This window comes from Schistocerca nitens, chromosome 6, assembly GCF_023898315.1.
Source record: "Schistocerca nitens isolate TAMUIC-IGC-003100 chromosome 6, iqSchNite1.1, whole genome shotgun sequence".
Classification (NCBI taxonomy): Eukaryota; Metazoa; Arthropoda; class Insecta; order Orthoptera; family Acrididae; genus Schistocerca; species Schistocerca nitens.
The window spans coordinates 710,284,884-710,301,435 of NC_064619.1; the positions used below are offsets into that span (position 1 = coordinate 710,284,884).

Below are 16,552 nucleotides of genomic sequence, written 5' to 3' on the forward strand. Positions count from 1 at the left end.
TATTCCCTTTCTTCTTGCACTTGTGATGATCTGTTTGTGACACTGGGTGCAATTGAAGTTGTAAGATTTTGATCGGTACTTCTTTCTTTCATTTGTTTGTAATGGTAATTACCATTTATTGTATTTGTTTTTCTTACTAGAATAAAAAATGAGTTTACAGACAGCAGACATTTTTATAGGTGAATGTGTTTACCCCAAATAAAATAAAAATTCTCTGTATCTTTGTAACAAGATAAAAAAAATAGTGACTGTTCAGATTCTATCTCTCCAATATCATATTACTACTACATCACATTTTATTATATACAAAAGGCTTCAGTTATATATATCAGTCTTACCTGTTGCGTCAGTGTACATAACAGCCTTGGTGTTTGTATCAGGGAAATAGAGTCCATATCGAAAGAACAGAGAACGTACAAAAGGTAGTTCTTCAAATTCTTGAAGTGTAATTGGATTTTTTAGTAATTGCCATTCAGCTTGCAATGGAAAGAACTCATAGATGAATTCTCGTGGATCTGTGAGGAAGTAGTGGTCATCATATTCATACCTGAGCAAGAAAGAAATCAAAAATTCATTCAGTCACAGATAATTATTTTCTCACAAAAAGTATCTGAAACTAGTTTGTATTTCACCGCTGCAAGTTTTATGTTTATGACTACTTAACAGAAGCAGAAATGCGACAAACACTCTAAAATAATGAAGTGACATTAACAATAAAAGCCAGCGGCCATGCCGCAGTGATAACACTGCTTCCCGTCAGATCACTGAAGTTAAGCACTGTCGGGCTTGGCTAGGACTTGGATGGGTAACCACCCAGTCTGCCGAGCACTGTTGGCAAGCAGGGTGCACTCAACCCTTGTACGACAAACTGAGGAGTTACTTGATAGAGAAGTAGTGGCTCCGGTCTCTAATCTATTAATAAAAAAAATGAAATGAGCATATGGTGTTGTTGGCTGGGAGGCCCCATTCGGGGAAGTTCGGCCACCAAGTGCAAGTCTTATTTCAGTCAGCACCCCAATGTGTAACTTTCGCACCAATGATTAGGATGAAATGATGATGAGGACAACACACACCCAGCCACTGAATGGAGAAAATCTCCAACCTGGCTGGGAATCGAACCCGGGCCCACTTGCATGGGAGGTGAGCGCGTTACCACCCAGCTAAGCAGGTGGACTAATCTATTAATATTTCTGGGAGAGAGAACTGTACCTAATGCTGTCTGCTCACAGTAGACATAACAGGACACAAAGAAAATTGAAATTCAATATATTTATCCTAATCTGGTGCCTGAAGAGGGGCAGCAGCCTTTTCAGTAGTTGCAGGGGCAACAGTCTGGATGATTGACTGATCTGGCCTTGTAACACTAACCAAAATGGCCTTGCTGTGCTGGTACTGTGAACGGCTGAAAGCAAGGGGAAACTATAGCCATAATTTTTCCCGAGGGCATGCAGCTTTACTGTATGGTTAAATGATGATGGCGTCCTCTTGGGTAAAATATTCCGGAGGTAAAATAGTTCCCCATTTGGATCTCCAGGCGGGGACTACTCAAGAGGACGTCGTTATCAGGAGAAAGAAAACTGGCGTTCTACGGATCGGAGTGTGGAATGTCAGATCCCTTAATCAGGCAGGTAAGTTAGAAAATTTAAAAAGGGAAATGGATAGGTTAAAGTTAGATATAGTGGGAATTAGCGAAGTTCGGTGGCAGGAGAAACAATACTTTTGGTCAGGTGAATACATGGTTATAAATACAAAATCAAATAGGGGTTATGCAGGAGTAGGTTTAATAATGAATAAAAAATAGGAGTGCAGGTAAGCTACTACAAACAGCATAGTGAACGCATTATTGTGGCCAAGATAGACACGAAGCCCACGCCTACTACAGTAGTACAAGTTTATATGCCAACTAGCTCTGCAGATGATGAAGAAATTGAAGAAATGTATGATGAAATAAAAGAAATTATTCAGATAGTGAAGGGAGATGAAAATTTAATAGTCATGGGTGACTGGAATTCGATAGTAGGGAAAGGAGAGAAGGAAACGCAGTAGGTGAATATGGATTGGGGGGAAGAAATGAAAGAGGAAGCCACCTGGTAGAATTTTGCACAGAGAATAACTTAATCATAGCTAACACTTGGTTCAAGAATCATAAAAGAAGATTGTATACATGGAAGAAGCCTGGAGATACTGACAGGTTTCAGATAGATTATACAATAGTAAGACAGAGATTTAGGAACCAGGTTTTAAATTGTAAGACATTTCCAAGGGCAGATGGGGACTCTGACCACATCCTATTGGTTATGAACTGTAGATTAAAACTGAAGAAACTGCAGAAAGGTGGGAATTTAAAGAGATGGGACCTGGATAAACCGACTAAACCAGAGGTTGTACAAAGTTTCAGAGAGAGCATAAGGGAACAACTGACAAGAATGGGGGAAAGAAATACAGTCGAAGAAGAAAGGGTAGCTTTGAGGGATGAAGTAGTGAAGGCAGCAGAGGATCAAGTAGGTAAAAAGATTAGGGCTGGTAGAAATCCTTGGGTGACTGAAGAAATATTGAATTTAATTGATGAAAGAAGAAAATATAAAAATGCAGAAAATGAAGCAGGCAAAAAGGAATACAAACGTCTCAAAAATGAAATCGACAGGAAGTGCAAAATGGCTAAGCAGGCATGGCTAGACGACAAATGTAAGGATGTAGAGGCTTATCTCACTAGGGGTAAGATAGATACTTCCAGAATGAGATTTTCACTCTGCAGCGGAGTGTGCGCTGATATGAAACTTCCTGGCAGATTAAAACTGTGTGCCCGACCGAGACTCGAACTCGGGACCTTTGCCTTTCGCGAGCAAGTGCTCTACCATCTGAGCTACCGAAGCATGACTCACGCCCGGCCTCACAGCTTTACTTCTGCCAGTATCTCGTCTCCTACGTTCCAAACTTTACAGAAGCTCTCCTGCGAACCTTGCAGAACTAGCACTCCTGAAAGAAAGGATATTGCGGAGACATGGCTTAGCCACAGCCTGGGGGATGTTTCCAGAATGAGATTTTCACTCTGCAGCGGAGTGTGCGCTGATATGAAACTTCCTGGCAGATTAAAACTGTCTCGGTTGGGCACACAGTTTTAATCTGCCAGGAAGTTTCATATCAGCGCACACTCCGCTGCAGAGTGAAAATCTCATTCTGGAAACATCCTCCAGGCTGTAGCTAAGCCATGTCTCCGCAATATCCTTTCTTTCAGGAGTGCTAGTTCTGCAAGGTTCGCAGGAGAGCTTCTGTAAAGTTTGGAAGGTAGGAGATGAGATACTGGCAGAAGTAAAGCTGTTAGGCTGGGCGTGAGTCGTGCTTCGGTAGCTCAGATGGTAGAGCACTTGCCCGCGAAAGGCAAAGGTCCCGAGTTCGAGTCTCAGTCGGGCACACAGTTTTAATCTGGCAGGAAGTTTCAAGATAGATACTGCCTACAGGAAAATTAAAGAGACCTTTGGAGAAAAGAAAACCACTTGCATGAATATCAAGAGCTCACATGGAAACCCAGTTCCACGCAAAGAAGGGAAAGCAGAGAGGTGGAAGGAATATATAGAGTGTCTATACAAGGGCGACGTACTTCAGGGCAATATTATGGAAATGGAAGAGGATGCAGATGAAGATGAAATGGGAGATACTGCGTGAAGAGTTTGACAGAGCACTGAAAGACCTAAGTCGAAACAAGGCCCCGGGAGTAGACAACATTCCATTTGAACTACTGACAGCCTTGGGAGAGCCTGTCCTGACAAAACTCTACCATCTGGTGAGCAAGATTTATGAGACACGCAAAATTCCCTCAGACTTCAAGAAGAATATAATAATTCCAATCCCAAAGAAAGCAGGTGTTGACAGATGTGAAAATTACCGAACTATCAGTTTAATAAGTCACAGCTGCAAAATACTAACATGAATTCTTTACAGACGAATGGAAAAAGTGGTAGAAGCTGACCTCGGGGAAGATCAGTTTGGATTTCGTAGAAATATTGGAACATGTGAGGCAATACTGACCCTACAACTTATCTTACAAGCTAGATTAAGAAAAGGCAAACCTAGGTTTCTAGCATTTGGCAAACTTAGGTTTCTAGCATTTGTAGACTTAGAGAAAGCTTTTGACAATGTTGACTGGAATATTCTCTTTCAAATTCTGAAGGTGGCAGAGGTAAAATACAGAGAGCAAAAGGCTATTTACAATTTGTACAGAAACCAGATGGCAGTTGTAAGAGTCGAGGGGCACGAAAGGGAAGCAGTGGTTGGGAAGGGAGTGAGACAGGGTTGTAGCCTCTCCCCAATGTTATTCAATCTGTATATTGAGCTAGCAGTAAAGGAAACAAAAGAAAAATTTGGCATAGGTATTAAAATCCATGGAGAAGAAATAAAAACTTTGAGGTCCGCAGATGACATTGTAATTCTGTCAGAGACAGCAAAGGACTTGGAAGAGCAGTTGAATGGAATGGACAGTGTTTTGAAAGGAGGGTACAAGATGAACATCAACAAAAACAAAACGAGGATAATGAAATGTAGTCGAATTAAATTGGGTGATGCTGAGGGAATTAGATTAGGAAATGAGACGCTTAAAGTAGTAAATGAGTTTTGATATTTGGGGAGCAAAATAACTGATGCTGGTCGAAGTAGAGAGGATATAAAATGTAGACTGGCAATGGCAAGGAAAACGTTTCTGAAGAAGAGAAATTTGTTAACATCGAGTATAGATTTAAGTGTCGGGATGTCGTTTCTGAAAGTATTTGTACGGAGTGTAGCAATGTATGGAAGTGAAACATGGACAATAAATAGTTTGGACAAGAAGAGAATAGAAGCTTTTGAAATGTGGTGCTACAGAAGAACGCTGAAGATTAGATGGGTCGATCACATAACTAATGAGGAGGTACTGAATAGAATTGGGGAGGAGAGGAGTTTGTGACACACCTTGACTAAAATAAGGGATCGGTTGGTAGGACATGTTCTGAGGCATCAAGGGATCACCAATTTAGTATTGGAGGGCAGCGTGAAGGGTAAAAATCATAGAGAGAGACCAAGAGATGAATACACTAAGCAGATTCAGAAGGATGTAGGTTGCCGTATGTACTGGGAGATGAAGCAGCTTGCACAGGATAGAGTAGCATGGAGATCTGCATCAAACCAGTCTCAGGACTGAAAACTGCAACAACAATGACATCTTTAATCTATAAAGCTATTTACGCATTTTTTCCGCAGTTAGCTCCCAAGAATGAAGTTATATCAGAAAATGTGAGTTCTGGTACCCATATTTAATGTGATGTTACATCAGAGCTGTTCAAACTACAGGTAAGAACAGCCCATTTATGTATATTCTTTAATAATGACAGGAACTTGACTTGCTTACCCACGTTTTCCAGTTTATATAACAAATTTATGATATTATTCCCTATTAAATGTCTTACAAGGATTATCCTAAAAGGCAAACATGTGCAAAATTTTTCTGAAGTGCTTTACATTAGATTAATGGATATATAGATCATACTTTCATTTATCATTTATATTTGATCAGCACTGATATATATTTTGTGAGACTTGGCCCCTTAATTCATTCTGCCATTTTGACTTAACGTTTTATTTCTTTCATATGTATAGATTAATTTAAATGGAGCATGGATTGGCAGTAAATCAGTGGCACATGGTCACTCTTTAACTGTACATCCCTACCATGTTTGTCAACATTTTCCCAAGGCAGATTTACTTCACTGTCTACATACACATTTAATCTGACTTCTCTTCTGATACCTGACCTGTAAGAGTAGCTTGGCATAGTCCCTAACGTAATCAAGCAGTGTAATCCCTGTGAGGATGGGCCAAAGTATTAACTTTGTAGTAACGTCTTTCCGGCTCTCTCAGCCAACTTAGAACCATCTCTTAACTTTATAGTCGCCTACCTGTGTATTCCTTTAAATCTGATGATAAGTGAGTCGCTTGGTGCAAAACTGGAACTGTGTGATGGATATAACAAATGTTTCTACCTAAAGGATCGAAATAATTTCTTTGTGCTTTGTTAGAACACATCATATCACTGACAAAAAAAAAAAAAAAAAAAAAAAAAAAAAAAAAAAAAACACTCCAGTTCCAAAGATGCTGCAGGGTCATAAGCCTGCTATCCTCTAAATGTCTGTTACAAATAAACAAATTAATTATCTCCATAGGCAAGGATTAATGGTCTAAGGCAAGGCAAGCCAGTAAAGAAATTTGGAAAATTCCTGTAATTGGATAGGTAAAAAATCTACTCACCACACAAACTTTTGGAGCCAGTGGCTCCTGCTTCTGTCAGAAGGGTTGAAGGGGAAAGAAGACAGGTGAAAGGAAAAGACTCTTGCTTCCCCTTCAACCCCTCTGTCAAAGAAGGAGCCACTGGCTCCAAAAGCTTGCAGATATATTATCCATGCAATTACAGTGTATTTTCAAAACCTGATTATTTTCATTGGTTACAGGTGACTGTATATGTTCGGATGGACATGTGTGAGTGTGTGTGTGCGAGTGTATACCTGTCCCTTTTTCCCCCTAAGGTAAGTCTTTCCGCTCCCGGGATTGGAATGACTCCTTACCCTCTCCCTTAAAACCCACATCCTTTCGACTTTCCCTCTCCTTCCCTCTTTCCTGATGAAGCAACCGTGGGTTGCGAAAGCTTGAAATTTGTGTGTGTGTTTGTGTGTTTTTTATTGTCTCCTGCCGGCCGCGGTGGTCTCGCAGTTCTAGGCGCGCAGTCCGGAACCGTGCGACTGTTACGGTTGCAGGTTCGAATCCTGCCTCGGGCATGGATGTGTGTGAAGTCCTTAGGTTAGTTAGGTTTAAGTAGTTCTAAGTTCTAGGGGACTGATGACCACAGCAGTTGAGTCCCATAGTGCTCAGAGCCATTTGAACCATTTATTGTCTCCTATCAACATACCAATGCTTTCGTTTGGTAAGTTACAGCATCTTTATTTTTAGATATATGATTATTTTCATTGACATTTAAGATACATCATGTGTTACAACTCATTACTTCCTAAAATCTCATTCTACTATAGTCTGATGGGGGAAGTGGACCTTCCCAAAAGAATTGTGCAGCTGCGGTACAGTGACCACAAAATCTGTTGTCCATTTCCTGTCCAGCAGTGTAATGCAACGAGCGGTGATTTACAGTGATTCTATTTGTGTGATTTCAGTTACCAAAGTCAGTCAGTTCAGTTAATATATTTTGTGACACACTTAGTTATCCAGAAGTGATGAATAGGCATACTATAGTGTAAGAAAATGTGCATAATACAAAAAAGAGATATCTTCAGAGTAAAGAGCATTCGGTTGTCTCTAAGATTATTACAGCTTGTTTTAAAGAGTTGGCACAAAAATAACTGAGGGCTAATATTTCCAGTCCCAATCAAAGAGCTGTGATTTATACAGAAGTCAGTCTTGGCGTAAAATGCACTTCAGAAAGGAATGAAAAAATATACCATATGGTTTACTACAATTTCCAAGACAGAGAGCTAAGAAATTTTGGAAGAAATCCATTATTGTAAACAGATTTTGAAAACTAGTAATTTGACAAATGATGGGGGACTTCTGCATAAATAAAAAATACTGTGCCAACTTATTGCAGTAAAACAAAAGTTACATCTTTCTTGGCAGCATTGCATGAAATGGGATTTACCTGAAAGAGACCTCTAAATAAAAGAAAGTTATTGGCAGAGAGAAGTGATGTTATTGACTGGTGATGCAAATACTTGATACAAGTAAGGAAGAGCAAGACCATAAGTTCTTTTATATTTATGAAACTTGCATCGACTGCAAACAGTGTGGCAGAACTGCCAGAAAATAGTGGCAGAACTGCCAGAACAGCATTACTCTTAGCAAATGTTGGCAATACCATGGCATTCAGCAACATGTACAACATTAACAGTGAATATTGGACCCAATACGTGGTTTATTTGTTAGTCTACATCAATGTTATCCTCATCTGCATATTTTCCATAGCATATTATACATTTGTTCCAGTACTTTTTCCAATTCCTGACGCACTTCTAGAACTCTGTCACTGGGATATCGATTTAGTTGTCTCAGTGATGCATTTTTAGTCTCATCTGTGTTTGTAAAAAGATTGCCTTTTGAGTTTTTCTTTATGTTTGGTAGCAAAAATTCACATGGGGCAAGGGCACCATCATAGTGTTGTTTTTGGCCAAAAATTCAAGAAGACACAATGAGGTGTAAGCAGGTGCATTATTGTGGTGCAGAAACCAATAATTGTTCCATGAAAAATCCAAACTATTTGGTATTGTTTCATGCAAATGGCAGTGAACTTATAAGTATAGCATTTCTTATCAAATGATTTACCTTGTGGCAAAAAGTCTGGGTGCACTATGCAGTTAGAATCGAAGAGCACTGCTGAAGCATAACATTCACATCTGGCCACATTTGTTGAGAATTTATTGGTCTTGGCAATCGAGAATGCTACCACTGAGATGACTGAGGTTTAGTTTCAACAAAGTATCCATGAACTCATGTTTTGTCTCCTATAATGACCCGTTCTGTCATCTTCACCTTCTCCAAAACAGCAGTTGTAAACCCATGTTTCACTCATGGTAGACTCACCAAAAGCAATATTCAGTATACCTAAAACTTTCATGCACTTCATTCCATTCTTATAGCAAAATTTAATACAATTGCTCTGATTGATTTTTATGCAAAATAAACAATTGCTGATACCACTAAACTACATGTATTTTTTTTTAACAGCTGACAACAGACTAAATATCCAATATGCCTAATTTTATACAGATACTTTCAGACATGTTTACCAATGTTGTTGTTCTTGTGGTCTTCAGTCCTGAGACTGGTTTGATGCAGCTCTCCATGCTACTCTATCCTGTGCAAGCTTCTTCATCTCCCAGTACCTACTGCAACCTACATCCTTCTGAATCTGCTTGGTGTATTCATCTCTTGGTCTCCCTCTACGATTTTTACCCTCCACGCTGCCCTCCAATGCTAAATTTGTGATCCCTTGATGCCTCAGAACATGTCCTACCAACCGGTCCCTTCTTCTTGTCAAGTTGTGCCACAAACTCCTCTTCTCCCCATTCTATTCAATACCTCCTCATTAGTCATGTGATCTACCCATCTAATTTTCAGCATTCTTCTGTAGCACCACATTTCAAAAGCTTCTATTCTCTTCTTATCCAAACTACTTATCGTCCATGTTTCACTTCCATACATGGCTACACTCCATACAAATACTTTCAGAAACGACTTCCTGACACTTAAATCTATACTCAATGTTAACAAATTTCTCTTCTTCAGAAATGCTTTCCTTGCCATTACCAGTCTACATTTTATATCCTATCTACTTCGACCATCATCAGTTATTTTGCTCCACAAATAGCAAAACTCCTTTACTACTTTAAGTGTGTCATTTCCTAATCTAATTCCCTCAGCATCACCTGACTTAATTCGACTACATTCCATTATCCTCGTTTTGCTTTTGTTGATGTTCATCTTATATCCTCCTTTCAAGACACTTTCCATTCCGTTCAACTGCTCTTCCAAGTCCTTTGCTGTCTCTGACAGAATTACAATGTTTACCAATACAATGACCAAAAATTATATATTCCCCACTACTTTTGAACTCTCCTCCCGTAGCAAGAATTGCTGCATTTCAATGCACCCCATCAAGGAAAACTTCTGCCTCTTAGTGGAAGCACAATGTAGGAATAAGCCTTAAATTCTACAGTGTAACTTCACTATATTGTGTTTAATATCACAGAATATATCCATCTGTTTCTGAGGAGGTAATGGATGTATATGCATTCAGGTGAACAGGCAATCAGTTCTATATTTGTAATAGATACAGGAACACTGACTTATGACTTCTGTTCTTACATTAAAGTAACTTACTCTACAATGTTGTCCTTGGAAGGGGCCAATTTTCCTCTGTATTCCAGTAGAGTTAACACATTTATCTAAAAATACATGCTGCCTGGATGCATCTGTACACTGATTTAAAGCCCGCACCATGGAAGGCTTGGTACTATGTTGAGAAACAGCATGTAGAAGCACCTTGTGATACAGCTGGGTAGCAGAGTGAGGACTCGCTTGCTCACTCACAAGTTTACCAAAAGACTACACTCTGTGCAGCAATGACTGTTAAGATCATATTTTTCCAAAGTCATGCAAATGGCCTTTTAACAACTGGTAACGAGAAGAATTTTTGGGTACTTCACAATGTAGTTTTTAGTGTCCACTTGTAACAACTGTTGTGTTTAGTCTGGTCTCATTTCAGAATAGTTTTCAACAATGGAACCAAAAATCAAAATGCTACTGTAGTAAATTTCTATCTCAAGTATAGATACATTCTAATGAGTTGGATTTTTTTAAATGACCATACTTATGTTTCATTATTCCTTCTCTCTCTCTCTCTCTCTCTCTCTCTCTCTCTCTCTCTCTCTCTCTCTCTTCATTTTAACTATGGAAGTAATCAGTGGTTTAAAATATAATATGGGTAGGTAAGTAAAAACCTACTCACCAAGTGGTGGCAGGAGAAAAAATACATGAAAGATGTGGAAACACACAAGCTTACGGAGCCCGTGGCTCCTGGCAGAAGGACTGAAGGGAAAGAAAGAGGGGTGAAAGAAAAGGACCAATATGTTTAGGAAATGGAGAGAACTGAGAGTCAAGTGAGATTTACTGGACAGGATGAGCAGGAAGGACTGATGGTTAGTGCCTGACCTGGACAAGATCTGAAAACCTGAGGACTTCAAGATGTTCTCTACAACACAACATCCATGACCTCAGTGCCTGTTTCAACACACGTGCTATCTGCATTCTTCCCCCAAAGACCAGTTTCTCAGAAATCCACAGGTTGGAACTAGTGTTACAACATGTCTTTCACTATTGCTGTCCACCTAGCCTTAATTTACATTATTACTTTCTTTAATTTCCTCTATCTCCACACTTCTTCTCAGTAACTATTCCTGTCTTCATTTCTTTTAGTTTTCTACTTCTTTTATTTCCTGACACATTTATTTTTCCCTGTGCCCCACCTTTACCACTTCTTTCTGCCCTTAATAACTCTCACATGATGCTTAGTCAATAATCTCTGTTTTGCTTATTACACTATATTCCATCTTTAAGCTTGTCCAGTGCAATCCCCAAAAATCAGTGTTTCCTCCTCATCCTGTCTGGTGAGACTCCCCTGACCCAGGGTTCTAGGTGACTTTTTTGAACTCCCCCATTTCCTAAGCCTCTCCAGTCTTTTCTTTCATCCCTGTTCCTCCATATTCAATTCGTCTGCCAGAAAAAAGGAGCCAATAGCTCTGAAAACTTGCATGTTTCTTTAATCTTTGTATGCATTTTCCTACTGCTGCTTGGTGAGTAGAATTTATCGATCCAGTAATATTATGTTTTCAAAAATTGATTATTTCTGTTGTAGTCATGCACGAATTTCTGCTCTTACATTAACTGAAAATTATACTGGCAGGAAGAGCTTCTGATTGCAAAATAAATTAATTACCAAATTGCTAACCAGTGCAAACCCTCCAGCAACAGTACAAACCAGGAAGATAAATATCTGAGAATCTAGGCTTATACTATTTTAATGGACAGAAACATATGTTGACACATTCAATAATCACATAGTCACACTTGGAAATTTGAATATAAGTCGATCTGCAAAATAGTGGTAGCAGTTGTCTTTTTGAGATAGTGTGCAGTTTGAACCACAGTTTTCAGAAAGAGAGACGTATCAGTTAACTAAAATTTCGCAATAATGAAATTTAAATGTATTTTCTCTGTCTTTTCATTAACATATGGAACAAATATTTTCATGATTAACATATTTAGAGAACTGCTGCTGTATCCAACTATTTGCCACTGGCCAACTTCTTCGAAGGCTGGTGTGAAACTGTAATATTGTTTTACCATTTTGTTTGACAGAAACCGTGGTAGCAGCAGTTTCTCCATGTTCTCAAGCTATAGAATGAGTAACCTTTAACTTTTTCTGACAAGCTTCATTTTTAAGATTTGTAATTTACTACAAAATTTTTGGTTATAAATGATGTGTGACAAAATATTAAGCACATTCTTGTTTTTTCTCCATAACTGATATTCCTTTACAAAAACAATACTGTACCTTAAACTGTCAGACTTTCCTTTGCTACCAGCTTTTGGTACTTCCTTGGCATTTACAAGATGCCGGGCTCCCCAGTTACACTGTACAAAACGCCAAGCTCCAGCCACATAAACAGCATTCCAGGAATTTCTGAATCTGTTATCTTCAAATCGAACTCCAGGTTGGTACCCAGCAGATTTTGAATACCCCTTTATGACTACGCAGTGAAGACCAGCATAACTGCAAGACACAAACTTTTTAATTTAGTTTTAATTTCCATTTTTACATAGGTACATAGGTAGAATCCTTGAGTAGTTTGTTTTCTGTTGTACATTATATTCAAAATAAGATTCAAAACAGGAAAACTTCTTGCCTGCAAAGTCGTTTGAAAAGCACATGATAGCTTTCAGTTCCATGCTTTATTCCTCTTAGTAAACCCATAGGTGTATCTCCTCTCAGATTTTCATCAAACTGCATTGTATTCAGATTCTTCACTGTAATCCATCTGAATATTGTCCTGAAAAATAATGTTTTCATTTAGCCTCGTGTGCAGACATGCAAAAATCTCTCTCCCTCTCTCTCTCTCTCTCTCTCTCTCTCTTTCTCTCTCTCATGTATGAGGGTGCATTTAGTAAGCTATATAGAACTGTTTCATAATGATTTAGAAAGTTTTAGTGAGAGAAACATGGAATCTTATTAGAAAATCATGTACAGGCTTGTAATTTATAGTATTATTCACAGAAGATTGGTAACTGACGTCAATATCAACTAAATAAGGAACACAGTAACAGGTTTGGGACAGTATTTACTTACACAAACAAGTTGTAAATGATAAATGTCTGGCAAAAAATGGCCTATCTTACGGTAGTTTAGGCTCTGTAAACTTCAACAAAATGTTTATAGACATGTGTAAAACCCTAAAAAGCAAGGGAAACATACATTCTGATAGGGCTGACAAAGGAAAGATACAAACTGAAAATAAAAATTATAAATACCAAAGAAAGAACGCTCATACAGTGTCATAGTCAACCACAAAAATGTTCTACTGATGCAATGGAATATCAGTGGCTTAACAGCAGAACTTCCAAACCTTAAATACTCTTAAACTGATGAACTTCAAATTCTATAAGTAAATATCAAAACAATCTGTCTAAACAAACTTTGGTTAATAGAAGATTGTATAAAAGTTGTAAAAAACCTTAATAATTTTAGGTAGTTGGCAGCTTCTGTAGAAAAAACAAGTCTCATGGAGTCTCCTGCATTCTTGTTAGTTCATCAATTATAAAGGAAGAGAAAATTTTAATTATTTAAGTGACAAGTGTGTCTGAGAGTTTCTCTGTAGAGTTAAATGATCTGAATGCAGTGATTATTGCAATCTATATAATTCCTGGATGAGCTGTGACAAAAGTGTTCTTAGCTAAATTCCAGTTCCTCCTAACAAAAAAACTTCAGAAAGAAAGTAAGAAAAAAGTTGTGACTGCAGCAACAGGCTTTGACTTAAATGTGTTAGTTGAAAGCAGTGAAATCACAAAATTTTGCGACTTATTCAGAAATCAGATGTCAAGTTGACATTTACCAAAGTTAGTAGGGTAAACAGTAGGTTGGTGTCCTACATTGATAATGTTATGACAAACTACTAACTTGAAAATGAAAATAAGTACTGCTCAGACCTAGGTAATTCAGATCATTCAGCTCTGTTTATCGAGCTCTCACAAGCTTCAGGAAATGTATGTACAAAAGGAATTTCAATAAAAGGAATATGGATTTTTTTCTCAGTGAACTGAGTATTGTGATACATTAGTGCAGTGTCTGTATTTGACAGTGTCTGTAAAGTTTGATACAATGCTCCTTCAGATGTGCATTTGAGAACCACTCCTTACTTCTCCATAAAGTCCAAATAGAATGTGGGACAATGCTTTAAAGTCATTCAACCCTTCCTTAACAGGTTAAAAATGAAGAGTAAATGTAACTCAAAATCGAAACAATTACTTATACTGGAAAACAATTTCCCAAGGAGTCCCACATGGTTCTATACTCTGTTCTTATCTTTTTCTTCTCTACATAAATGACCTACCACTTGGAACAGATGCTGATTCAGTCTTATTTTGCGATGATACATCAGTTCTAATTGCAAATGAATTTCCTGAAAGAAAGTGTCCAAAATACTTAAGAAAACCATGTGTGATGTTCCATCAAAATGGACTAAAACTGAAAGTAACTAAAACCAAAATGATGCATTTTGAAGAAAAATAATTATAACAGATTGAAATAAAAATAATCTGAAATGGTCAGGATATTACAGAGTCAAATCATGTAAAGTTCTTAGACCCAAATCTTGATAAAAATTTAAATTGAAAGTTTTACATAGCCTACTTAGCAAATAAACTGAACAGCTTAGCATTCGCATGACAAGAGCTACAATCATACTTCAAGTCAATTATTTGTTATGGCATAATCTTCTGGGAAATTAAGTAATTGTCATGCAGCTTCTTGTATTACAACAGAAAATAATCAGGAACATGTTTACAAAATTAAAAATATTATCTATTACATCCATTTACATATATGAGATGGTGTTCTTCACATTTAAAAATCAACACACTCTTGACATTTTCCATTTCCACTACAACTATAGCACTTATCACAGAGAGAATTTTAAACTTCTGACACCCTTTTAAAACTCTAGGCCCAGACACGAGAATATGTGGGGTTAAAAACTACAATAAAATAAAAGGCAACAATATATTTAAAATGGATCTTTGTTAATGAAAAATTTCTCTTTGCTCTTGTGGTGTAACAGTGTTGTTGTTCTATTGAAGAATTTATTGAGGACAGTTCCACAATTGGAACAAGGGAATTACATACTCTATTTTTTGCTTACTGGAAACTACAGTATGTATTTGTGCAACAGTATCTCAGAAATGTAAGTATAAAATAATGTAAACTTTTTTATTTCTGTATTGCAAATCTTGACATGTCTCCTAGACATCAAGTCTAAAAATTTGAAAATTGTATGTAACAAGAGGAATAAATCACATTTCACATAATGACATCATTCAGTAATATCTTAACTAAATTGGCACAAGCCCAATGTATGCAGACAATGATTGTGGTTAGGAGGTAACTGAGAACAGAAGATATGACATGAAGGCAAAGTTGTCACCTGTGTTTGGACAGCTTAAAGGACAACAGTATACCTTGCCAGGGGACAGATATGGCCATCCAATCAGTAGTGGCCTAGTGACAGTTCACCAGTCTGCTAAGTTAATGAAACAGGCTTAAAAGGAAATATTAACATGTAGCTCCTATATTTCAGAATGCTATTCATTTGTTGTCAACATTGCAAATAATGAAAATCCTGCACTTAAATCCTCCAAAAATCATGTGGTTTGATGAAAAAGAGAACATAATACATGATAAGACTAGACAGTTTAGATAATGAATATTTTCTGAGCTATGTCAGACCTAATGTACCCCATCTTTTATCTAGAGAGGGGAAGATGTTTAAATGTTGTCGTAAGAGTTGAGTGGCAACTTATGTCAATACTGTTACTCATGAAATTTAATGATACTTGCTGTTGGCCCATCTCTTATAACTTACAGTAAATTTAGGATAGAGCCTCTGTGTATGAGTCATGTGAATTTTCAATGATTTCAATGTTATTTATGTCTTTGATACATGTAACTGGGGCAGGCATTATTTTTTCCTGTATTCCCTGGTGATTGTAAAATATTACTGCATAATCAAATTCTGAAATTTTCTTCATTCCTGTGAGAGATCTGTTAAGCATTTACAGCAACAACCAGTGAAGCTTACAAAGTAAATAGTCAAATTAAATATTTAGAAAATATATTACAGTAACGTAAATAGTTTATCATATGAAACAGTAAATTGCTTCTTAATTTTTTACCCTGATTTTTAGGTCCCAAGAGAGAGAAAATGGAATGGAAAATTTATTAAAAAGCACAATGTTGTTGTCAGTTGCAGTGAATTATGACTACAGTGTTTCCCTATTCTTTCTATTAACTCAGAAAACATTTATCCAGGTAACATTCCACATCTCACAGACACATATCCCACTGAAATACCACCATTACTGTATTAGTAAACATGAGATTACAGAGTGATTTACTCAAATTACTAAACCAACAACGTTATTGAACAAGCCAAGATCCTAACAAATTTTATACCTTGCTTTTTCAATGTCAGATCCACATCGACCAACTAACTGTCTCACCAAGTCTGTGAAAGTCTTCTGGTCTTCTTGTGCAACCTGAAAATAACATTTGTAAATTATTAGCTCCTCAAATATAAGGTTATCAGTAGAACATTACAGCAATTAAATGCAAAGAGGTAGTGACAACATAGTCTTCTTTCCCAATTATATCACATGACTTTAAAATAAGAAAAGAGGAATAACTTAAAAGATACCA

The 16,552-nt window shown here is 37.4% G+C and overlaps 1 protein-coding gene and 1 pseudogene across 1 annotated transcript in view; one reads left to right on the forward strand and one right to left on the reverse strand.

Moving 5' to 3' along the window:
• The window catches only part of LOC126263583 (hillarin), a 594,299-nt gene that overhangs the window by 16,014 nt on the left and 561,733 nt on the right, over nt 1–16,552 (reverse strand). Inside the window, exons 5-8 of the mRNA XM_049960675.1 lie at nt 16,310–16,392; nt 12,492–12,635; nt 12,140–12,358; nt 339–547 (exon numbers count right to left, since the gene is read on the reverse strand). Coding sequence (XP_049816632.1) covers nt 339–547; nt 12,140–12,358; nt 12,492–12,635; nt 16,310–16,392 — 655 coding nt within the window. The remainder of the gene's footprint in view (nt 1–338; nt 548–12,139; nt 12,359–12,491; nt 12,636–16,309; nt 16,393–16,552) is intronic.
• LOC126191895 (5S ribosomal RNA) lies at nt 720–837 on the forward strand (annotated as a pseudogene).